At 44.9% G+C, this 22,870-nt stretch overlaps 1 protein-coding gene across 1 annotated transcript; it reads right to left on the bottom strand.

The window, feature by feature from the left end:
- Window positions 1-3,889: 3,889 nt before the first annotated feature.
- HTR5A (5-hydroxytryptamine receptor 5A) lies at window positions 3,890-5,907 on the bottom strand. Its single transcript, XM_058818061.1, has 2 exons — window positions 5,167-5,907; window positions 3,890-4,219 (listed from the first exon to the last, which is right to left on the bottom strand). The coding sequence occupies exons 1-2, from the start codon at window positions 5,905-5,907 to the stop codon at window positions 3,890-3,892; spliced, it is 1,071 nt and encodes a 356-aa protein (XP_058674044.1).
- Between the last annotated feature and the right edge of the window lie 16,963 nt (window positions 5,908-22,870).

Below are 22,870 nucleotides of genomic sequence, written 5' to 3'. Positions count from 1 at the left end.
TCACTTTGACACTTTTGTCAGTCGCACCTCACCACTGCAATCACTGGAAGGAATAGCCATTAATTAACTTTGTCAGGAGAAATTTCTTTAATTACCTACTTCCAGGAAACTCCCACTTTCAGCTGCTGCTGACAGTCCAAAGGACACATCTCCTAGCAGTAATTTTTTTGAAAAGCCCTGAAAAATTTCCAGGGGATGAAGTCATGTGTGGCTCACCTCTGGCTGCGTAGGGCTGGTGCATGTCTTGAAATCACCAGCCTGTGATGAGCAGAGAGCCCAACAGGCTGGGGTGCAGGAGTAAGGTGGTTAGCCAGCCTGTCCTGTAATCCATGGGCATTCTTCAATGACCTTTTTTTCTTCCCTAAAAAGCAAAAGGAACCCAGAGCAGACTGCCCAGAGAGCTGCTGTTCCTTGAGCCCTGACAGCACCATGAGAAGATGCTCAGCAGCAGCTGGAATTCAGCACACGCTGCCCTCACTACTGAACAGATGTTCATTGGGTTGTCAGGGCACTGAGAGGGAGCTAAATTAATTATAAGTGGGAGCAGGTTAGTTAAATCTGCTCTGGAAGTATTATATTGCCATCAAACTGCGTACAAAACTCAATAATAATGGGTAATAACGTTCTTCCTGGGAATCAAATAGAAGCTCAATTTATAATGCTGCTCGGCATTCAAACCAGAGTGTTCCACCTTCCTGGTACATGATCAACATTTTGTAATTAATCCTCACAAAGCCTCGGTGAGGCAGATCTCTTCACACCACTGATTCTGTGTATGAATGGGAACAAGGAGGTACAAGATGCCTCCTTTGAAGCTGTGGTTGCCTATGTCTTCAAACATGATTTGCATCTCTGGGAGCCCACTCAGCATCTGTGTTTGAATAATGAGAGGTTTGTAAAAAGCCTCGGAGCCTGGATCAGGTGCCCAGGTCTCTTTGTGCCACTTCCCTGTGCTGGGATCATTGTGGCATGTTTCAGTGTGATTCTGCAGTGCAACCTCTAGAATAATGATATTTTCCCTGCCTGGTCCTATTGATGATCTTCAGAAGGAAAGCCCATGGTGTTAGGTCTCAAGTATGAGCCAAAAGCTGCTGATCTTGTCAAGATTTAAAAGAACAAACCTTACCACCAACTGGAAGCTGTTTCTTTCCAGAAAATGATTGTATCAGATGTGGCCTGTCAAATAAATGTAAGAGTAATTTACACCAGGATGGTGGAATACTCATCACTACAGGCAAATTAGAATTATCTAGTGTCGCTTCAAAATGATCTCCTGTCTCCCTGTCACTGTTTAAGGCACAGCATGAATAAACAGAGGGTATAATGAAAAGGAGCCTCACCCCAGCACCAAACTGCAACTAAAGTAGGGAATTTCCCACTGATTTCAGTTTAACTCCTGTCTGCTCACAGTGGACATTGAGTTTACAGCTAATTCCACACCCTGCACAAGGACCCCACACAACAGAGACAAGAGAATCTGCAACACTCATCAAAAACCAAATAAAAATGGCATGGACACAGCTGGGACTGACATGGGGTTGTGCAGACATGATGTTAGGTGTGAAAATGGGGTCTAAGGTCCAACTTCCCAGGTAATCCATGCTTTAAAGTTTCACTCTGGGAGCCTAAGAAGTAGTCTACTTTCAGGCACCACCAAGCTTAGCTGAAGTTCTTGAAGGCTTAAACAAGGAAGCATTTTTTCAAAGTCATTTTTGGCTAGACAGCCCTGTCACAACAAAAGCAGCAATTCCCAAACAGAACAACACAGCATCAGTGATGGACTGTCCAGAGAAAGCAGCACAGCCTTTATATAGTCAGTAAAAAAAAAGCAGTTCAAGAGTTTATTACAATTTTTGATACATCAGAGATGTCACTAATAATATTTTAATATATAAACAAAGAAAGAAAATGCTCTTTACTAGTTGGAAAGATTGGCCTACACTTAGGGGGCAGGTCAGAGCCTCTTTCATGGGAGTTAGAAGATTACTCCCATCCCATCCATCTTCTCCTTGAATTAATTAACATTAAAAATATGTTTTTACAAGACAAGACATGCCACGTAAAAATCTGATTCACCAAAAATATTCTCCTTTGCTTTCAATGAGGGCAGGGTTTTACCCAATATTTCTAACAGACTTTTATAAGATGGTGTTAAGGAAGATGTCAAGGGCTATCCTATTTCTCTTCTTGCCAAAAGGCAGGATCAACACTGTCCATGTCAGTGCTGATGGCTGTTTGTCTAACTGGTCCTGAAAGGGCTGCAACACTTTAATAGCACCTTGACCTCTGCTTCCATTTTCACCTGTCCAGACACAACAGAAGAAAAAGGGCTTTTATTTCCAACTCTGCCAGGATTTTGTCTGGTTTAAAGGACCAGCAACAATTTCAACATCTGATGTCTCATGATCTACTACCGATAGAAATTAATACTACCCAACCCTAGGGAGCTTTACCATCTTTCATTGACATCTTTCCCTTTTATCTCTTCTTGATATACCCAACATGAAATCAGGTCTTTCAGATTTCCATCTTGTATTTTTTCCACTGTTTTAATTGTGGTCTTATTTCAGTGGCTGTCCCAGAACCAATTTAATACTAAAGCTTTCCTTTATCTGCAGACCCATCAGTCCTTCAGTAGGGCAGTATAAAGTGTGTAATAATAATTCTAGGAGTGAAATGCCAAGTATTATAATTAAGTTGGCAATGTGGAAAGGCAGGGAGGCCACAGAGCAGTAACAGCCACGTGGGATGGAGCCTTAGAGGGGCAGGCAGAGAAGGACAGGTGGGCAAAAAAATAAATATTCAAGCCTGGTCCTTGCAGTAGAAAAGCTCCATGGTTTGATTATGCTTCCAGAAAGAAATGTCACCTGCCATTAACTGCCCTTTGCTTGCAACCCAGTGCTCATGGAAATAAAGTGGGGTTTTTGCTTTGGTTTCAAGTTCTGGATTGCATTCAGAAATAGTAAAACACAACTCCTCATTGAAAGGCAACTCGAAATACACCCCTTGCATCCCCTGAAACTACATGAAATCTGCCCACAGCTGCTCAAAATACATTAATGTTTTAAAATGGGAAACAACAGGCAGGAAGATTAGCATTTACAGCTGGTATTTCTGAACATAAAGGTCTGAGGCAGATGCTCGCATGTAGCAGCTGGGGAAGGAGAGGTGAGTTTCCCATGCATTCTCTCTCATTCCAGGGTACACCATGCATTAAGCTTTCACAATTAGTTTGTTTTTATAAAAACAACAACAACCCTGCTACATATAATCCAAAAGCAAAGAGACACAATTTGTTCTTCCCAAAGTATGTGAGAAAAAGCTTGGTACTTGTAGTCTGCACTTAACCCTTACCAAGGGTTTTATTTCCCAAAAAAACCAACCACTTTGCAGTCTTTACCAGTGAAAGACAAGACAAACCATGTTTTCAGCCAAGCCATAAAATGTGTACTCTCATATGTAATCACAAAACTTCCTGATGTTATAGGGTCCCAGCTTTGCACACGGGACAAAGGTGATTAAATGCTGGGAGATTCCAGCAGTGGCCAAACCAAAGTTTCTTTGCCATTGGACTCTTCTGCACCTTTGGTGCCACCAAACAGAGCATCACTGCGGAGGCAGGAGGAACACAGCAGGGCACTGGAGCGAGGATGCCAGGCTGCTGGCAGGAGAAGCCCTTACATGCTACTTGCAGGAAGAACAGCAGCTGAGAGGCTGGGATGGAGAGCCTGCCTAGGGACTGGGACTGGGTCTGGGACACACGACCCGTGGCGATGCATTTTTGGCATCACCTCAGTACCTGTGGCTTTGAACTTCCTCAGGAATTTGGTCAGAATCATTGACACTTAAAATCAGCTTCCTGGGGCAGCAGGAAAGATTTTTCTGCTCACTACTGCCTAAAGAATAGGTTCCTGAAGGCGTTGTTGTAGTTTTTGTTGAAAGCAGTGTAGATGAGTGGATTAAAAAAGGAATTTGAGTAGCCCAGCCATAGAAAAATGCTCTTCCAAACGGGTGGGATGTCACATGAGCAGAGCGGGTTGATGAGCTCTGTGATGAAGAAGGGGATCCAGCAGAGCACGAAGACCCCAATAAGGATGCCCACCATGAGGGCAGCTTTCTTTTCCTTCTGCTCTCTCCACGTGTCTCCCTCCGTCTGGAACGTCACCGTGGCGTGACGGACAGTGAAGACCATCTGTGGCTGCTGGGCAGCTTCCTTCACCTGCCAAACACAAACACGAGTTGCACCGCGCGTACCCCAGTCAGGGGAGCCCACACAGCAGGCACAGAGCCCAGCAGTGCAAGCAAGGCCAGAGCTCCAGGGAAACACAGACAATGCAGGTCACACTCTAACTGAGGGCAAGGTGGCTGTGTAACCTCTTCTGGGTGATGGAGACTATTTAAGTGAGATTAGAAACTAGAGTACTGAGGGCACGTGGGGTTACTCACAGTGCAGCACAATAACATTACTTCCCTGCTTACAATCTGATCAGCAGAACAGGCACACACCCACATGCCGTGCACAGAAGTCTGCTTACTTCCTCTAAATCCATTGAGTTTAAGAGTTCTTGGTAGGAGAGGAAAGAAAATTAGCACACATTTGCTTCCTCTCTGCAAGAAATCTTTACAGTGCAGAGTCACCGTGCCTGGGATGAACTGACACGATGCAGTCATGATTAGGAAAGATTTCCAAGGACATTCTGCTCAAGTGCTTGCTGTCTGGGTAAATTCACAGAGTCCCCAAAGCCCCAGCTAGTTGCCAGGGTATCGTCCCCAGCGGACACAGCTGCCCATCCATCCACTGTCCCCTTGCTTCCCCAGGGGAGGGACAGTGACCCCTTACTCATGCTGGTGAGCACTGATTCAGCATTCCATGGGGGGACATCTGTGAGTCACCGCTCGCCCACGTGGAGCTCAGGCTTGCAGTATGTCCCAAAGTTGTTCCAGCTACACCTTGAGTGCTCACACACAGCTGGGGGCTCAGATGGAGCCAACAGACTGGGTTTGCAAGCTTTGCAGTCTGCCTTCCCTTGGAAGCCTCCAGGCTCCACAGGGCTTTGGTGGATCACTGTTCACTTGCACACTTCTGGTTTAAGTTTGCCCCACTTCTACAAAGGCTTGCCGGCTGTTAGTGCTTGACCTGAGCAAAACACAACCAAGCTGACCTACCTCCAGTGCTTCTGGGGTCACGGGGGTGATGGAGTTGCTCTTGCGAGATCCGACTCGAAACTTGGCAGCCCTGTAGATTTTCCAGTACACAAAGAGCACCACGCAGAGGGGCAGGTAGAAAGCCCCAAAGGTGGAGAAGATGGTGTAGGAAGGCTCCCGGCTGACTTGGCACTCTTCGCTGTCCTCTGAGTAAGTCTCTCCCCAGCCAAAGAGCAGCGGGGCCAGAGAGATGAAGGCGGAGAGCGCCCAGGTGAGAGCGATCATGATGTTGGAGATGCGGCGCCGGGTGCGCAGCGTGTACTCCAGGTGCCGGGTGATGGACCAGTAGCGGTCCAGGGCGATGGCCGTGACATTCCAGATGCTGGCAGTGCAGCACAGCACATCGAAGGAGATCCACACCTGGCACAGCGACCGGCCCAGCCGCCACCGCCGCCCGGACAACTCGTGCACCAAGCTGAGGGGCATGACGAGGGCTGCCACCATCACGTCGGAGACGGCCATGGAGGCCACCAGGTTGTGGGGCACCCGGTGGAAGCTGCGCACGCGGAGGATGGTGGCCAGGACCAGCCCGTTCCAGAGGAACGTGGCCACCACCAGCATGGCCAACAGGCTGAGGACCAACACGCTGAAGACGGAGAGGTGGGGGGCCTGGCCGCCCTCGGGGCCGCCGGAGGACGCGCTCCTGTTGCCGCTGTCCGGCGTCGTATCGGCGAGGCAGCTGAGGTTGAGCGGGCGCTCCATGCCGGGGCTGCGGGCTGCTCCGGGCTGCGGCGGCGGCGGCGGGAGGCGCTGCCTGCACCGGCAGCGGGGGAAGCGCCGCCCTAGCGCGGGCGCGGGGGGTCCCCGGCCGCCCCGAGCGCCGCCGGCCGCGGGGGCTCCGGGCTGGCGGCCGCCGGGAGCTTCATCCCCGGCACGGAGAGCCCTGCGCCAGCCGCGGCTGACGGCACCCCCGGCCCGGCCCGGCCCGGCGGCGAGAGGCGGCGGCTCCGCGGGCGCGGGGCTGCGCGGCTGGAGCGGAGCTGTGCTGGAGCGGAGCTGTGCTGGAGCGGAGCGGCTGGAGCGGAGCGGGGCGGCGCTGGCGGCGGAGCGGCCGGAGCGGGGCGGAGGAGCCTCGGGCGGCCCCTGCGGAGGAGCCGCGCCGCGGGCTGGCGGGGCCGGGCCGGGCGGGCAGGTGAGTGCGGGAGCGGCCGCGGAGGGAGAGGGAGAGGGAGAGGGAGAGGTGCTGCTGCTTAGTCATGTCCGTGCGCGGCTCGGAACCGGCACCGGGCCGAGCGGGAGGGCAGAGCCGAGCCGCCGGTCCCTGCCCCGGCCGGCTGTCCCTGCCCGGTACGTGCCGCCCCTGCCCCTAGCGCAGCCCGCTGTCCTTGCCCTGCACCGTGCGGGAATCAGCCCCGGCTTTGTCTCTCCTCCGGCCGTATTCCGTGCCAGCCGCACAAAGTTAGCATCCCTGTGAGATTGTCCCTGGGCTCCTCTAAAAATGTGTTAGTGAGGCGCCGCGGGAATTTCCTTGCCCCCAGATAGGCTCCAGTCTGCGCCCAGGAAAGCTGTTAGTAACGCTGGTTATTCTGCGTAGGGTCAATGTGGCAGGGGATTATTTCTTTGAGAACTTCTGTGCTGGCATTTCCTAACTTGTTAGCAATTGTCGGGGCTTTTATTAGAGATAATAATACACTTGACTGCTCTTATTAATTGTCTATTTAATAACATCAGCTATTAATGAAATGCTTGAGCATTTCCTATGGTTTTTAGCACACTGATTGTGATGAGTAGTGAGATTCTGGGCTTCCTAGCAGAAGTCAGAATTTAACCCCAGCGAGCAGGATTCCCTGTGCCCCAGCTCCATGCAGGGATGCCAGCTCCAGCCCACAAGCCTTGGATGGCATCCAGGCAGGGCAGTGCTGGTGCTGGCACTCTGCTCCTCCAGACAATCCTGGGATAACAGGTCCAAAGAACTTTTGGGTCAGACAGGTGAGGTGAGAAGCTGGCAGGCACTAACGTGGGGCTCACAGCTTGCATCTCATGGGGGAGAGGGAAGGAAGGAAGGGCATCTGTGTTCAGATCAGGTGACAATGACATTTGCTGGTGAACTGCAGTTTGAGAGAGAGAGATGGGGGTAAGACACAAACAGAGATGTTCAGGGGTACCCCATGCATCCCATGCTTGTGGTATACAGAGGGTAAGCTGAACTGGTGCTTCCTTCTGCCTCTCCTGAATCTCTCTGGAATTTTTAATGAAAACAGCAAGTAACAATAACAAAGAGTAATGAACAAGATGTTTTCCACTGCTGCTGCTCGTTCCTCCGTGCTACCAAGGGAAATGCAAAGCACCATATCCAAAACAGGTCCAGGACCTTGTTTTGGTGGGATGGGATCTTCCCCATAAGAATTTATTCAGTGCTGTGCTACCCATTCTCAGAACCAGGGATCCTATTGTAGTACTGGAACAAATGCAGCCTTAGAGACTATATCATCTTTTGGAAATAAACTGCCATCTTTTGGGGGGGAGAAATTATTATTTTATCTTTTATACACAAGAACGCTGACAATTTTGGAATGAGTAGGTTTTTTATTTGCAACTCAAAGGACAAATAGGGTTTGCAGCCTTTCATAAAGTCTCTTGATTTAAAATTCCTGGTTTGTAAGGTGCAAAACATCATTGATTGTCATTATATTGATCAAAACGCTTAGCAGCTCCAAGGCTGAGAGCTTTTTGTTGTGTGGGCTCTTCCTAGAAAAAAAACCTATGACCCAGAATTAATAGAATCAACCACAAATAATAAAATGTGTGCTCCTGAAAATAGATTATTATTTTTTGTTTCAGGAACAAATAGACAAAAATTACATTTAAAGGGAAATGAAAATAAAATGTATTAAATCTAAAGAAGTAAAACTAGATTATGTTCTCATGAAAATTCATTAATACTTTCATTATTTTACTTACTCAACTTTAAAAAAAAAAATTTTTTTATATATTCCAAAATTTAGTTGGAGCTGAATGGCTCAGTTGAAGGAAATACAGAATATAGACAAATATATATATATTTGTAAGTATGTATATGGAAAATATACATATTTTCCATATACATGTGTAAGTGTGTATATGGAAAAGCAAAGGTCTGCACCTGGAATGGAACAGAGCTAAATAAGACTACAGGCTGGGGACTGACTGGGCAGACAACTTTGAGGACCTGATGAGTCTCCTGGACACATCCTGGAGCAGGAGCATCCTGGCCTATATGAGCAAGGTTGTGTCCATGAGGTTTGGGGTTATAACCATTTCCCTCTATCCAACAAACCCTGGAATTTTTTGTCCTATTTGCGGTTCCTCACCAGGAGAAGTCCAGTCAAAGGTAATCAAGGTGAGGAGCAGACTCATGTGTGATGTGTAAAGACAAAAAGAACTGAGTTTACCACTCCTAAAAACAGAAGTTTAAGGGGAAAATCTTACCGCTGTCTCCAGTTACCTCAGGGGTGGGCATAGAAGGGGTAAAAGCAAACTCTCCTTAGAGGTGCACAGCGATCGGAGGGGATGCAATGAGCGAGAGTCACAACAGCAGCTGCTGACTTGGGGCTGTTGGTTGGTGAGGAGCTCAGCATGAGCTGGGAATGTGCACAGGCCACCCAGAAAGCCACCTGTGCCCTGGGCTGCACCACAGGCAGCTGAGCAGCAGCTGGAGGGAGGGAATTCTGCCCCTCTGCTCCACCTGCAGTGCTGCATCCAGCTCTGGGGCTCCCAGTGTGGGAAGGACATGGAGCTGTGGGAGGAGTCCAGGGGAGGGCCAGGAAGATTTTCCAGGCACTGCAGCATCTCTGCTGTGAAGGCAGGCTGGGAGAGTTAGGGTTGTTCAGCCTCTGGGGAGGCCATATGGCACCTTGCAGGACCTAAAGGGGCTACAAGAGAGCTGGAAAGAGACTTTTTAAAAGGGCATGAACAAGAGGTCAGAGCATTAGGATGATGGAGGGTAGGTTCAAATTGGATTAGGCTAGCATTAAATTGGAAGGAATTCATTCCTGTGAGGGTGGTGAGTCACTGGAACAGGTTGCTCAGAGAAGTTGTGGATGGTCCATGCCTGAAAGTGTTCAGGGACAGGTTGGATGGGGCTCTGGTCTGGTGGAAAGTGTCCCTGCCCATGGCAGAGTGGTTGGAACTAGATGATGTCTCAGGTTCCTTTCTGCCTAAACCATTCTGTGATTCTACATTCCAATTATAAATTAAGAAATAAATATTCACTTGGGGAGTGGTCTGAAATCAGTTAAAGCAGCTGCGAAATCTCCAACTTTAGCAATGTCCAATATTCCAGTGGACATCACTGTGAACGACCTGATCTGACTTTGGAGTTATCCCTCTTCAGTGGAGTTATCCCCTCTTCAGATCAGGTTGGATCTCCAGAGGTCCCTTCCAACCTGCCTCATTCCACAATTCTGATCCTGCATTTTTTAGGTGTTTTGGCTGAAAGCACCATATTCAGGAGGTGACTAAATATTGTTGTTTTTAAGGACAAAATGCTGTTTACTTTACACAGATTATTAAGACCATTCATTTTCTCAAACTGTTGATATTACGCGAGCAGAAGGCCAAGATCTTTAGTGAGTGGATAATGCTTGTGGAACGATCACATCTGTGAAAGTCTCTGAGAAAAAGATCTATGTTACAAAGTCAGGGTTATCTCACATCTTCACTGATGGAGCCAGAGGAACTAAGTGACAGGACTTCCCTGGGTTTAGCAGCATCCACTCCAATAAAGACATTAAATGACGCTTGCTACTAAATGCCACTTACTGGAGGTACCTTCCAATTCAAAATATGTATCAGATAGTTGGAGGTTAGGAGGGAATTCACAATGTAATCTGTGCCACTGCCTAAATGCACATCCAAGTATTAGCTGCTCCTGAGCAAAGGGTGAATGGATTTCTGTTGTTAATCTCTATGGAGATCTTTTGAACCTCTGCCCTTATAACTGGCAGCAAAGGGAGAGGAGAAGGCTCAGGAGTTTTTGCTGGGCATGCTCAATGAATCAAAGAGAATTTCAGTCTCCAGGGTAGGTGGAGCTGCTAGGTTACACAAGGATTAAAGGAACACATATTCTCACTGTGTGTACACAGCACTACTGAAAGCTGTGCTCAGTTCCAGCCAGACTGCTCAGTAAGTGTGCATCCTGTCACAGCAATTCCTAAACCTCAGGTATTCTCCACTTGAATTTCATTTCACTTTCAACCAGCCTCAGTCCTGCTTCACACCACATCCAGCCATGCTTTTTGAACACCCTGGCAGACCACCCACTCCTCTCCTGTTGCAAAATGGTCAAACATGATCACAGTGAGAATGCACAGACTGTGAGGCTGTTCTCATACCCTCAGAGCCCATCCTCAGCTCTGATGTCACTCTAGTCTTCTCAAAGCAAGAGCTGAGAATCATAGAATGGTTTGGGTCAGAAGGGACATTAAAGATCATCTATTTCCAACCAAGGTTCAAAGCATCAGAGCTCAGGCTATTGATCATCATGATGCTTCATAGCTCATGGAAGCATTTCCACAGCCAAGCAGCTGGCTGCTCTGGGTAGGTTTCTGGGTAGGTTTCTCTCTTAGGTTTCTGGTGCTGCAGCTGGTTAACAATCACATATTTACTGGAGCTTGGACTTACTTGAGGTTTTCTCACATGCCAGCCAAGGGCCACAGTTGGAATCACCCTTTCTCTCTACTTACTTCAAAGTGGAGCAATTCTCTGACTGAGAAGCAGAGATGAATCCTGTTGTGTGTTACTAGGAGACTCAGTGGGATTGTGGGAGTACCTTGGAGCAAGAACAAGAGGCACCTGAGTGCCCCACAGTGTCCCACTGAGTGACCTGTTTACCAACCTGTTTACCTGTTACCTGTTTGGGTTCTCTTGGTTTGAATGCTTATGAAGAACTTTGAGAAGTCTTTCTGTCTGGGGAAAGAAATTAAAACAATGAGTTGGAATCCTGTTGGTTTTTTGTTTGTACGACTGGAAAACTATTACTCAGTCAGGTCTAATCCAGTTTAGGACAAAATTTCCTTTAGGGAGCCACCAACTGAATGACTGTCATCCCTTGAAGCCACTTGCTCCCCTCCCAAGTGAGGAAGAGAACTGGGGGGGGGAAAAAGTGGACCTCACGGATTGAAATAAGAACAGTTTAATAACTGAAACAGCAATAATAATGATACTGCTGCTAGTACTAATGAAAAAAGAGAGGAAGAGGGGAATGAAATCCAAGAGACACACGAGATGCACAACACAATTGCTCAACACCTGCTGATGGATGCCCAGCCCTGAGCAGCAGTCAGTGCCCTCAGCCAACTCCCCCCAGTCTATACAGTGGGCACAATGTCCTGTGGTGGGGAATGTCCCTCTGGCCAGCTGGGGTCAGCTGTCCTGGCTGTCCTTGTCCTGCCTGTCCTGGCCGTGCTCCCTCCCAGCTCCTTGTGCACCTGTTTGATGGCAGAGCACAGGAAGCTGAAAACTCCTTGACTTAGGGTAAGCACTGCTTAGCAACAACTAAAACATCAGTGTGTTACCAACATTTCATCCTAAATTCAAAACACAGCCCTGTACCAGCTACTAAAAAGAAAATTACTGTGTCGAGTCACAACCAGGACAATGATTTCAGTGACATAACTAAGGTGTTGTTTAATTCTGCAACAGGAACAAAGCAGAACAAGAACCAAAGCTGTTCAACAGAGCAGCCTCTTGCCTTGCCTAGAGCATGGTCCTCTCTGTGTAAAGTCAGTGGTGTCTCAGTGCTTGTGTATTTTGCATGTGGCCACAATTCCTTTGGCCTAGAGGCAGGATGGGCTCTGGTACCCTGCACTGGGTGTATGTCTCAGTAAATGGACTGCCAGGAATGCTCATCTGTCCTCTGCCCAGCATGAATTAACTCCTGCTGGAATTAAACCCTCTGTTCTTGCATAGTGAGGAAACATGTTCATGGTCACAGGGCCAGCTGGAATGCGACTCAATAAAGTCTGAGGGCAACTCCCCCATCATTCCCTGCCACAGTTAAAAGTTCCATTCTGGGTAAAGAAACTAAATGTAAATAATTTTATCTCTTCTTTCATACCTTAAGGGGCAACATTAATCATCTGTGCAATTTCAGGGGAGTCAGCAGAGTTATGCTAGGCATCACATGGGCTTTTAGTCAAAGGTGCTTTGCAGTGAGCAGTTATGACAGTAATGCAATAACTTGGAGCCTGCCCCGGGGGCTCCTGCCCTCATATGGCATCTGCAGTTTTCATTTATTACTCTGGTGGTAGAAATACTTCACACATACATACACCAGCACCTGTGATCTCTGTTACCATGGTCAGTCCCTGAGAAGTAAGTCTCCCCATTGACTCTGATAGACTTGGTGTCTACAGGTGCCTTACAAACCACCACAGAAAATTATCCATATTTCTGATTAAAAAGAAAAAAGCAGTTTAAAAATACTAAAATATATTATGCTTCTGGGAGTACAGGGTATCCTGCAGTTCTGTGAATCATCTAGAATAGCAGGGCCATAGAAAAATAAGAAAATGTGTGTGGGAAGACTAGGTAAATCTAACTTAATACATGAGCTTTGGCAATCAAAGCTGCCAATGCAAGCTGTCAGGACTCTGCCAGGGAGACAGATGGCACGATGACAGCAAATGGATGGGTCTCTAAAACTCAATTACCATTTCAGTTCAGACCCTTTTTCCATATGCCAAGTTGTGGAAGAGCTTTGTTTATCTTGAGCTTTATGCATTGTGACAGATAATTTGCATAGGTGTGAAGCTATAGGGAAGGCTGTTACAGTGTGAGGCTGAACATGAGTTTTTCTGTTTGGTGCTTTCCAGGTTACCTTTCTGCTGCCTTGCAGGTGGCAGGTTTCTGAACCTTTATTTACATAAATCCATCCATAGTCTAGAAATGTTCTTTTGAGTTAAGAGGCAAAACGTTTTAGGATCTGTTTACCACAAGAAGAATATAAATCACTCTCAACAGTTTTCTGAGCCAGAAGTTCTTCACCTCTTTTTCATATACCTGCTTTCATCCCCATTACATTCCCTTTGACTCCTTGTCAGTGTGTTTCCATGCCCACTGGGCCGCCCACTTCCATTGGCTGCAGTGCCTTATTCCCAAACCTCCTCTCACTTTAACATCCAGGACTAGTTCTTTTATTGTAATTAGTTGGTGATAGGTGCAAAAATTAAACCACTGATGCCATCTTCAAGGGATGTCTTTTCTCCCACTCCAACAGCCTGATTTCCTTATAGGCCTTTGCTTGCTACCTTCTTCCCTGGAGATCTCTGAGCAGCCACAGCCACATCCCTACCTGTGAAAGGAAGCACTGGCACAATTGTACAGCTTTCTCAGCTAGGGTACCATCTCAGTCTCAGATTCATAGTCACATTATGCTTCCTTCCAGCTCTGGAATACTTTCTTCCCCCTGGTTATTCAGTGTAGCTGGATGTTTCTGTGCCCCAGCCTACCCAGGTCATGCAGGTCAGCAGAATGGGTCTTAATTTAAGGAAGGTAAATTCCCAGTATTTTCAAGCCATACAACATGGCAGGTCATTAGAGAAAATACCAAAGCTGTGGAATTTTGCTTATTTGTATTTCATATCTGTGTTGCTGGGCAAGTGAGAGGTTCATACAAATGAGAGGAACTATTTACAAGTTTGAAAAAGTCAAATGGCAGGTTGTGACCACATACTTTCTGTCTGCAGCTAAAATGAGTCTGCTCCCATGTTTCTGCAAGAAAACTACTTGCAGATGTCTTCTGCAGGCTGATAAAGAGCTTGCCCCTGGATCATGGGCATGACAGCAAACTTTCCCAGCTATTTGAACAAAGACAACCATTTTTAGGGGTCCCCAAACATCATTTCTCTTGTAGAATTTGAAAGTATCATGTTAGAAATATCTTGTTTTGGTCCCTACTACCACAGCAAGCACCTGATCAAGCAATCTACTTGCTACTGCCATAAAATTTTCTGAGCCCTTGGGATGGAAGGGGTTGTATAAATGTGTCTAAATGTCTCTGTTTTTCCCAAGGTTTTTTATTAGTAGCATCATTATTTTTAACAACCAGTATTCGCTGCTATAACAGCAAAATGTTGCCAGACCTTTTTAATTGTCTAGCACTGCATTTTATTAAAAACACCAGATTTTTCTTCTGGCTGCTGATCTGTGATTCAAGGTTGGTAGATTGTGGCTCAGAGGTGGTGGCCCAGTGGTGTGTGAGCTGCAGCATCTCCCTGTGCTTCATGCTCAGCTCCCACTTTGGGGACATTTTGTGTGACACTGGGAACATGCTCACACAAGAGCTGCTGATGGGAAAACCTATGCAGCAGGAGGGGCTGAGGCCAGCATCTCTGAGCCACCCTGGGGTACAGCTGTGTGCCCTCCTGTGCCTTGTCACATGCTGAAGCCACCAGGCTGCTGGCATCTGCCACCAGTGAGTTTCTCCTTTCCTTTCAGAGCCATTCTCTCCCTTTCTTTGGGTTCCTCCAGGCAGATGCAATGGATGATGTAATTCTTGTCCCTGCAGAGACTGACCTGAGGCAAAGGACTGGCTTGGACTTGGTCAGCTGCTGACTCCTATAAGCTCATCTTTTGTAGTTAATTTTTCCACCTCTTCTCTGGTTATTTTCTGCTTTTAGATTTTGACTGAAGCTTTTTTTTCCCCCTGATTTTGTCAGGATTTTGGTGTAAATTAAGTAAAAAATCCTCCATGTTGACACTACTGAATTATTCAGGGTCTGATATGAGCATACTTAATGGTGTGTCTTCATTAAAGGCATCTGCACAGAAGGTGGCTTTGTGTAGTTAAAATCTTGTCTTAATTTGGAAAGACAGGTGTCTGCTAAGGAAGGCAGGAGCCTCCCCTAAAATGGAAAAAATGTAAAAGCTCTCCCTCAGAATTGTTATAAATTTGAAATTAGGGGGGCTCTCAGGCAAAAATATGGGAGTAGGAATAACAGTTCATTATTAGGGAAGAAAATAAAAAGATAAAATAAACAATGCAGTACACTAGAACAACACTGCCAGAGTCAGAACACAACCTGACACCCTGTGGGTCAGGGTGTTGGCAGCAGTCCCATTGGAATTGTGGCTGCAGCCCTCCTGCAGTGTCAGGGGTGGTTCTGCTGGAGCAGGGATCCTGTAGAAGGATGTATTCTTCCTCTGAAGATCCAGTGGAAGAAGAGACAGCTGCTGTTCCTCTGGGGAATCCAGTGGAGAAGCTGTGCTGGTGTTCCAGAATCTCCAGATTATATCCAGGTAGGAATGCTTGGCTCCTCCCTCTGGGCTCACATCTCCCAATGGGACGCTGTAGTTCTTATCAGCCATGCAGTGACATTCAATGGCCTGTTATCGGCAGATGTCCCCTCCTGAGGGAGGATTGGGTGTGGGAGAGATAAGGAAAACTGCCCACTGAACAGAAGACAACTGCCATAGAGATAGCAAATAGAATACAATTTGCTTGGCAATCCAGGACAAATCTGAATCTCATTTTGGAAATAAATCACTGGTTTTTGAAAGGACTCCTCATCTGACCTGATACAACTTCAGAACTTTCTGGGTAGGCTCTCAATGTCCTTCCTCCTCTCCACATTTCAGCATCTTCACTGTATGCTCCTGTGTCTCCATTCTTCTCTGTTTTCCTGACCACTATAGTAGTTAATGTAAGCAACTTTTACTACATCATCACTAGCAACTGATTTGGCTAGGGTTATAAATGCAACTGCATAACCATAACCAAGAATTCAGTGGAATAAAACCCCAAACCCCACCAACATTTGCATGTTTTAAAGCCTTCCATCCAATGTTCACACATATGACATCCCCTGTCCCTTGCTTTGACTCCTAGCTGTAGTCCCAGTCTTGCAGAGCTGCCCACACAGACATGTGCTTCCCATCCCTCCAGTTTTGGTGTCACTCCAGCCAGTCTGGCTGTGGGTACTCGGTCCTTCTCCTGCCACTTTCCCTTCTGCAGCTTGATGGGAGGCTGCAAGTGGAGTCCTGGGCTTGAGTTGCACAAAGACAAATGGTCTCTCCACAGTGCCTGTTCTTCATTTCAAGGAGGTTTTCTGTTTTCATGACAGCTGTGACTGTAAGGAACCATAAATCCTGGTGTCCTTGTCCCAGGTAATCCCTCCTGCCCAGAGAGACACCTTTCCCACTAAACACCACATTACAGCCTCAGATTAATGACAGGTGTTACAAAAGAGCACCACAGGCCATGGAGAGCCACGGCAGCTTCCTAAGGGTGCATCTTGCAAACAATTACCAACAAACAACCAGCTGGACTGTTCTGCAGAGTGAAGTTTACTGTACAGGCTGAGGCTGTGCAAACAGAGTTAGCCATCCATATGCCTAGCATTTATAATAAAAAATTATGGCAGCTGCTTTCTGTGAATGTCAGTGAAATAGGTGAGGAAATAGATTTTTGGAAGCAATCTATGGCTCTAGATGAATCTCTCCCATTCATTTCAAGGAGAATTATTATTCTGAAATGTAATAAGATTTTTTTTTCTATATTAAACTGAGATGTCTAAAATGTAGATATCTAAATCCTGTGGACTGCTTAGTAAATCTCAGAAAGACATCCCTATCTGAAACAAGCTTTCTTTTCTTTAGCTGAATAATAATACTCCTCTACTATCTCTTATATCCTTTATCATTTCAAGTGAAGAGAGACATGCTTTTGCTGTACAAAAGCAAGACCACTCTCCAAGGTATGTTCAGTAAGCAATCAAGGCAGCCTATTATGAGAAATTACCCTCCACAAATGTAGATACAGTAAAAGATGACATATATGCTTCTGTTCTTGTCAGCTTAAAATGCAAAGAGGGTTAGACCCACCTCTCTGCATGTCTCTCTTCCTTTTTTTGCACTGAGCCACAGCAGGGGTCAGCCCACAGAACCAGAAAGGCAATGTAACCTTCTGATATTTACCAACTGGATTATTTATGACTCTGTGAGTTGGCTCCAGCACGCAGGAGAGTCATGTGAAGCTGGGCCCTTCTGGGAGAGCAGATCTTCTCGTGACCTGTGGTGGACCTAAATATTTGCATTGATTAGATCCCACTTTGATGCTATTTCATCATTATGAGCACGGTGTGACTCATAAATTATGAGCTTGTACTATACAGCACAGGATGTGCAGGGCACCACAGCTTGAGGTGGGCATGTCAGCCTTTGGAACGTGGCCAGTGGATCCTTTTTAAGCTGAACTTACTTCAGGAACCCATCCTGATTCATGAGTGTTTCATTTCAAGTATGTGCTTTAGTCCTATCCAAACGAGCAGAGTTTGAGGATATGCTTAAAGCTAAGAATGGGATCTTGAAGTATCCCTGACTCAAAGGCAAAGCTTGGGAAAATTTTCACAAAGTTTGAAGGCAAAAAGATTGGACTGTAGAGAAATGTAACTACAGGGAAGCCCCCTCCCTTTTAGGGGGGGGATACATTTCCTTTTAGGAAAAAAGTGTAGAAATGTATCCACTTCTCTGAAAGCAGACATTAAGGAAAATACTGTACTACACATTTAGAATGAATTAAATCAATTGACAGCTATCCAGCCACAGAGAAAAAATAATGTAATTGTAACTGAGCAGCCAAAATGGTTCTGCCTAATAGTTAAACATCAGTGAGCTCCACTGTGTCTAATAAAATGCAGATCTCATTATCTGTTTGTTATGTGCATCGAGAGATAACTGTTCAAGTTGAAAAGTATAAAAATTTGATTTAATTCAGTGACATTTTGGATACAAGAGGGTCAGGTTGGTCTTATAAGAAATAACAGCTTGGGGCATATGGAAGGGAGTGTAACTGAAGATAAGGCTCTAGCAATATGAGTGGAAAATGTAATGAGAGTTCAAGGATACATTAAACAAATGCACCCTGGCCCTCACACAGTAATCACCTACGTGTGCCATAAGGCAAGCAGCAAATGTAATTGACTCCCTGAAGGAAGATCATTACAGCTTTAGTGCTTGCTGCCTCATGCCACGATTTTTACTTCCATTTGCAGCACTGAGAATTCAGATATGGGAAGTCCTGGGATCCTGAGGGGTTATGTAGGGAATAGAGCCAGCTCTAAATAAACCCAGAGACCTTTTGGTGGCTTTTTCAAAGGTTAAGCAGATGTCTGTATCTGCCACAATGTCAAAGATTAAAAATGACCAACATTGACATGAATGTGGCTGAAGCCTCAGTGATGAAAGAGGTCCTTTGAGGAGGAGGATGGTCCTTAAAGCAAATGAGAGAAGTAACAAGTTTGGCTGAAATAGGCCAAAATAAAAAGAAACCACTTTGTAGCCTGGTATCTTGAAGGGGTTCAGTGTGATCACAGTTTCTTGTGTGTGGTGTGGCACTTGTCCTGCTTTCCCAATTCCTGGGCATTTAACCATTTCATTTTAACCATAACCAGATCTGACTGGGCTGTAGGGGTATCAGGGACATGGCAGAGGTGAAAGACCTCACCAGACACTGAAGGAGCCACACAGTGAACTTAAACCTTCCTTGGCCTCAGCCAGTTCCCAGAGGAGCTAGACCTGGGGACATAAATGGATTGTAGGCTTTCCTGGTTCAGAGATCTATCTGCTCCTATTGAGGGAGCTCTAGCATATCACAGAGATACCTTTCAACTAACCAAAACATTTGGAGGCTTACAGAGTCTTTATTTCCCTGAAAGCTTCCTGTGAGCCAAAAAAGAGGATTAGAGCCTGAACTGGTCTGAGTACAAGCAGTTTACCTGCATTTGTCCTCAGCTTAGGCTCTAATGAGAAAGTCCTGACAGTGACACGTGTTTGTCTGAATCCCAACTCCTGCTTAGTACTCAATAGCTGAAATCAATATAATAGACATATTCTAGATATCAAATCAATAACTTTTTTTTTTTTTTGCATTTAAGAGTGGGAGACAATTAAGTAACAAATGCCTCATTTCATAATGTTTCCCGCTCTGTTATTAATTAAGGTGGAACCAAGGTCCTGTTAAGATTGATCAGTTAAAAGCAGCAGTGGATTCATCTCTTGATGTCTTCAGATTAGGACTCAATATTACCTTAGCTCAGAGAAGGAGTATTTGGGGTGAAATTTAAGGGCAAATTATAAGGAAAACTGACTGGAAGAACTACTGCTTTCTTCTGGCCTTGAGGCCATTATAAGAATGCTGTCAAAACACATTTTTCAAGACTGTCAGTTTAAGTTCTTCATTTCATTCGAAAATACGTGAGAAACAGAAATCAGGTTCCTTCTACAGAAAAGGAATGTGGGATTTCAATCCAGCAGCAATAATACTTGTCTGCATAGTGCAGTCACATCCATGTCTAAGCACTGAGAGCTTCCCAAAGCTGCAGCCACAAACATGTGACAAATACATTCAGTTTCTCTGTTTGTTCTGTATCACAGGCAGATAATTTGCCTACCTGTGTCTGCATTTAAAGATGTGCAGGCACCTGTCTTTCAGCCACGCTGAAAATGCTTCTCTAAGCGTCAGCATTTGGGAAGGCCATAAAGCAGAAATGTGCTCCCAAGCAGGGGCTGCTTTTAGGGACAAACAATGGGATGATCAATTCTGCTCCCAGTGCTCCATGTGGAAGGTTAATCTGAATGGCCTTCTGGCCTTACACTCAGTAATTGGAGGAACTGCTCAGAAGATGATGCAGTTGCTGTGAAAATACTTCAGCAATGAAATATTTTTCAATAAGTTTTAGCACTAAGACCCATGGCTACATATGAATTTCCCTGGTGGCACAGGTGGGCTGGTGGAGCTGCTGCCCTGTGTCTCTGCTCCAGAAGGGGAACCCTGAGTCACTGCCTGCTCCCAGCCAGCACTGGGTTAACTGAGGCAGGAGAACCTGAGTAAAACCAGCCACTTTTAATGGGCTGTGCCCAGAAAAACCAGCACAGGTCACCCCCGAGACACTGGAGCTTCTGTGTGAGCACAGTGATGCATCCTCAGGCAAGGGTCTTCTGCCATTCCTCCTTCTGGATGTAAAGGGAATATTTAACTATCTGGACAACATACAGAAAGAGAGAGATGGGATGTCAGTGTTTTATCAGTGCTAATTTATGGTTTTCACTCTACTCAGAAGCACAAAGCCATAAATGAATCCTGGAGATCATCTCAGAGCAGTTCCCAGGCTCACTCTTCACACTGTTCTGTAATATGCTCTGCAATGCCACCAACTTTAGTTGGCTTTTTCTGCATTTATGCATTAATAATGTAAAAATAAACACAAGTGTTAGTGTTATTTGAATAACAACAACAACAATAACAAAAAAAAGGATTTGGCACAAATAATGCCAAATTTGCTCATTTCTAGAAAAATTCATTTTGGTTACTTTGTGTTTCATTAGCTTTTTTCAAGCCTGCATGACTGAAAGCCCAGGCTCAAAGGAAAATTTGCATTCTCTATTGTTTTGCTGATACTAATTTACCCCAATGGAAGGCCTGTAAATGATGTTAATCTTGACAAGCTACAAATAAGGGCTACAGGGATAATTACCCACCATATTTCTCAAATTCAGAAAATGCACAGAAATTGGTAGGTACCTTAGTTGGAGCAGAAACAAGGACTTCTCTTGAGGTGCAAAGAATGGAGTCTATAAATTATACTATCACATTTTATTTGTGGCAAATGTATTTGTTCTTTCCCAGAGCACTGGGAAGACTTGCATTCTTCTTTGCTGGTGCAATACAATCAGGTCCAAAATTCATTAAGAAAGTGTTATAATGCTTTATATATGTATTTTAATCTTATATATAAATAAATATATATAATATTTATATGTATTATTATATCTTATTATATCTTATTATATATTATATATTATATATTATATATTATATATTATATATTATATATTATATATTATATATTATATATTTTTAATATATCTAAAAGTATGTATGTAATTTTATGTATTAATTATATGTAATTTATATAGAGGTGATTATTGGCAGTCTGAGGGAAAGACAGAAAGAATTTATTTCTAAAGTTGAATGAACCTTTCACATTCCTTAGCAGGTAACACAAAGGAGTATATCCCCTCTTTTACCACTATGTCTCACTTCTGGCAAGAAATATCCTTTCATTAAGATGTGCTAATCAAAACATTTTCCCCCCTGCTCCTTTATGCTCAGTTATAGTAAAGGTAGAACTTGCTACTTGGCACTTGCAAAAAAAAAAAAAAAAGTATTATATTAAAAAGGAAAGCTGTCAAGCAAATGACAAGGGATTCTCAGTGCAGTTCTGGAATTAGAGGAGAATCAAAAATGAAACTACCAGTTCCAAGGGAGCCTTTTAGGATTCAGTGTTGCTGTACAGATAATAAGAAAGTTTTTAATTATAAATCATATTTGCCATTGCAAGTAGTCCCACTGAAGGAAGGAGGAAAAATGCATAGACAGCTCAAGCCAAAACAGAGCCCTCTGTGTACCTGTTTTGCACATTTTGATTCTGATTAAAAAGCAGATCTTATTCACGTTAGGAAATGGGAATGGAGATGATGCAGGCAGCATGTCTTTTGGGTTTTCAACAACTTTCCAGGCACACTGAGAAACTAACATCAGCTTCTGTAAAACACTGGGTACTTTGTGAAGATATATTTTGTTGGAAAAGTAACATCTAGAGAGCCAGCTGCTACCAAACAAGTATGTATTATTAACAAAGGACTCAGAAAGCCTTCTGCTCACAAGGGTAAAACATATATACAATTTAATCTAAGCTTCAAATTTAATTAACTACAAATAAAAAACCAAGCTGTTGTTTTTTCACAAGCAATTACACCTAAATATGATACTGTAGGTGCATATGAATTTTTCATATAATCATTTGTGCACACAAGTAAGGCATTTATGTAAGCACGCACAAATCTTGTCAGCTTGGTGGGCTTTCACCTTGTGCAAACAACACCCAGTACAAAATTTAGATCACAGTTCTTCTGGAAACAGGCTCATGAAGTTCTCTGTACAGAGCTCTCATAGTTAAGAGATCAGAGGAGTGTTTCTGGCAGAGATGATGTGCTGTTCACATGGTTGTGGACTCTGGTGATGACAAACACTGTGCATGGCCAGGGTCACATCAGCAGGGACAGCTCCAGTGGCCTCACCCTGCTCTCCCTCTGGGGACACTTTGAGGCTGTGTGTGGTACCCTGGTTTGGGTTCCCATCTCCCTGTCTGCCCTGTGCTCCTCTGGCTTGTGGAGGTGGATCTTTGGTGGGCTGATGGTCCCTGGGATGGGCTGGAAGCAGCTTCAGAGGAGCTGGGCTCCCCCTGCTTCCATTTGTCACTGTGTCACTTGGCTCAGGCAGATGAGCTTTACCTCAAATCCATCTGAGGCTAAATACAGGTGAGCACTTTGCTCTACACCTGAGATCAGCCCACTGATCTGACTTATTTCTGTCTGCTGACATGTGAGCAGAAGCCAGAATTTATTTCTGGCAAATTCAGGGGATATTTTTCTTCTTCAATAACAAATTTATCATGTTCAAAACCACACTTTTTCCATCTCGGTTTTTCCTCGTATGGTCTGGAAACAAGATCACACACATGATGCAAAACTGGAACTATTCATTTTTGTTAGAAATAATCTAATCACTAGAATGAAAAAAAATTCTTGACAGGTGACTTATGAAATCCATAAAGAAGTAAAAAATATGTTCATTAATCTAATTCCTCTGCTTATTTAGAAGGTACTTAAGGGAAAAACTTGTGAC

Source organism: Ammospiza caudacuta, chromosome 1 (assembly GCF_027887145.1).
Source record: "Ammospiza caudacuta isolate bAmmCau1 chromosome 1, bAmmCau1.pri, whole genome shotgun sequence".
Lineage (NCBI taxonomy): Eukaryota > Metazoa > Chordata > Aves > Passeriformes > Passerellidae > Ammospiza > Ammospiza caudacuta.
The sequence above is the reverse complement of the archived record's forward strand: the minus strand, read 5'-3'. Positions and strand labels throughout refer to the sequence as shown.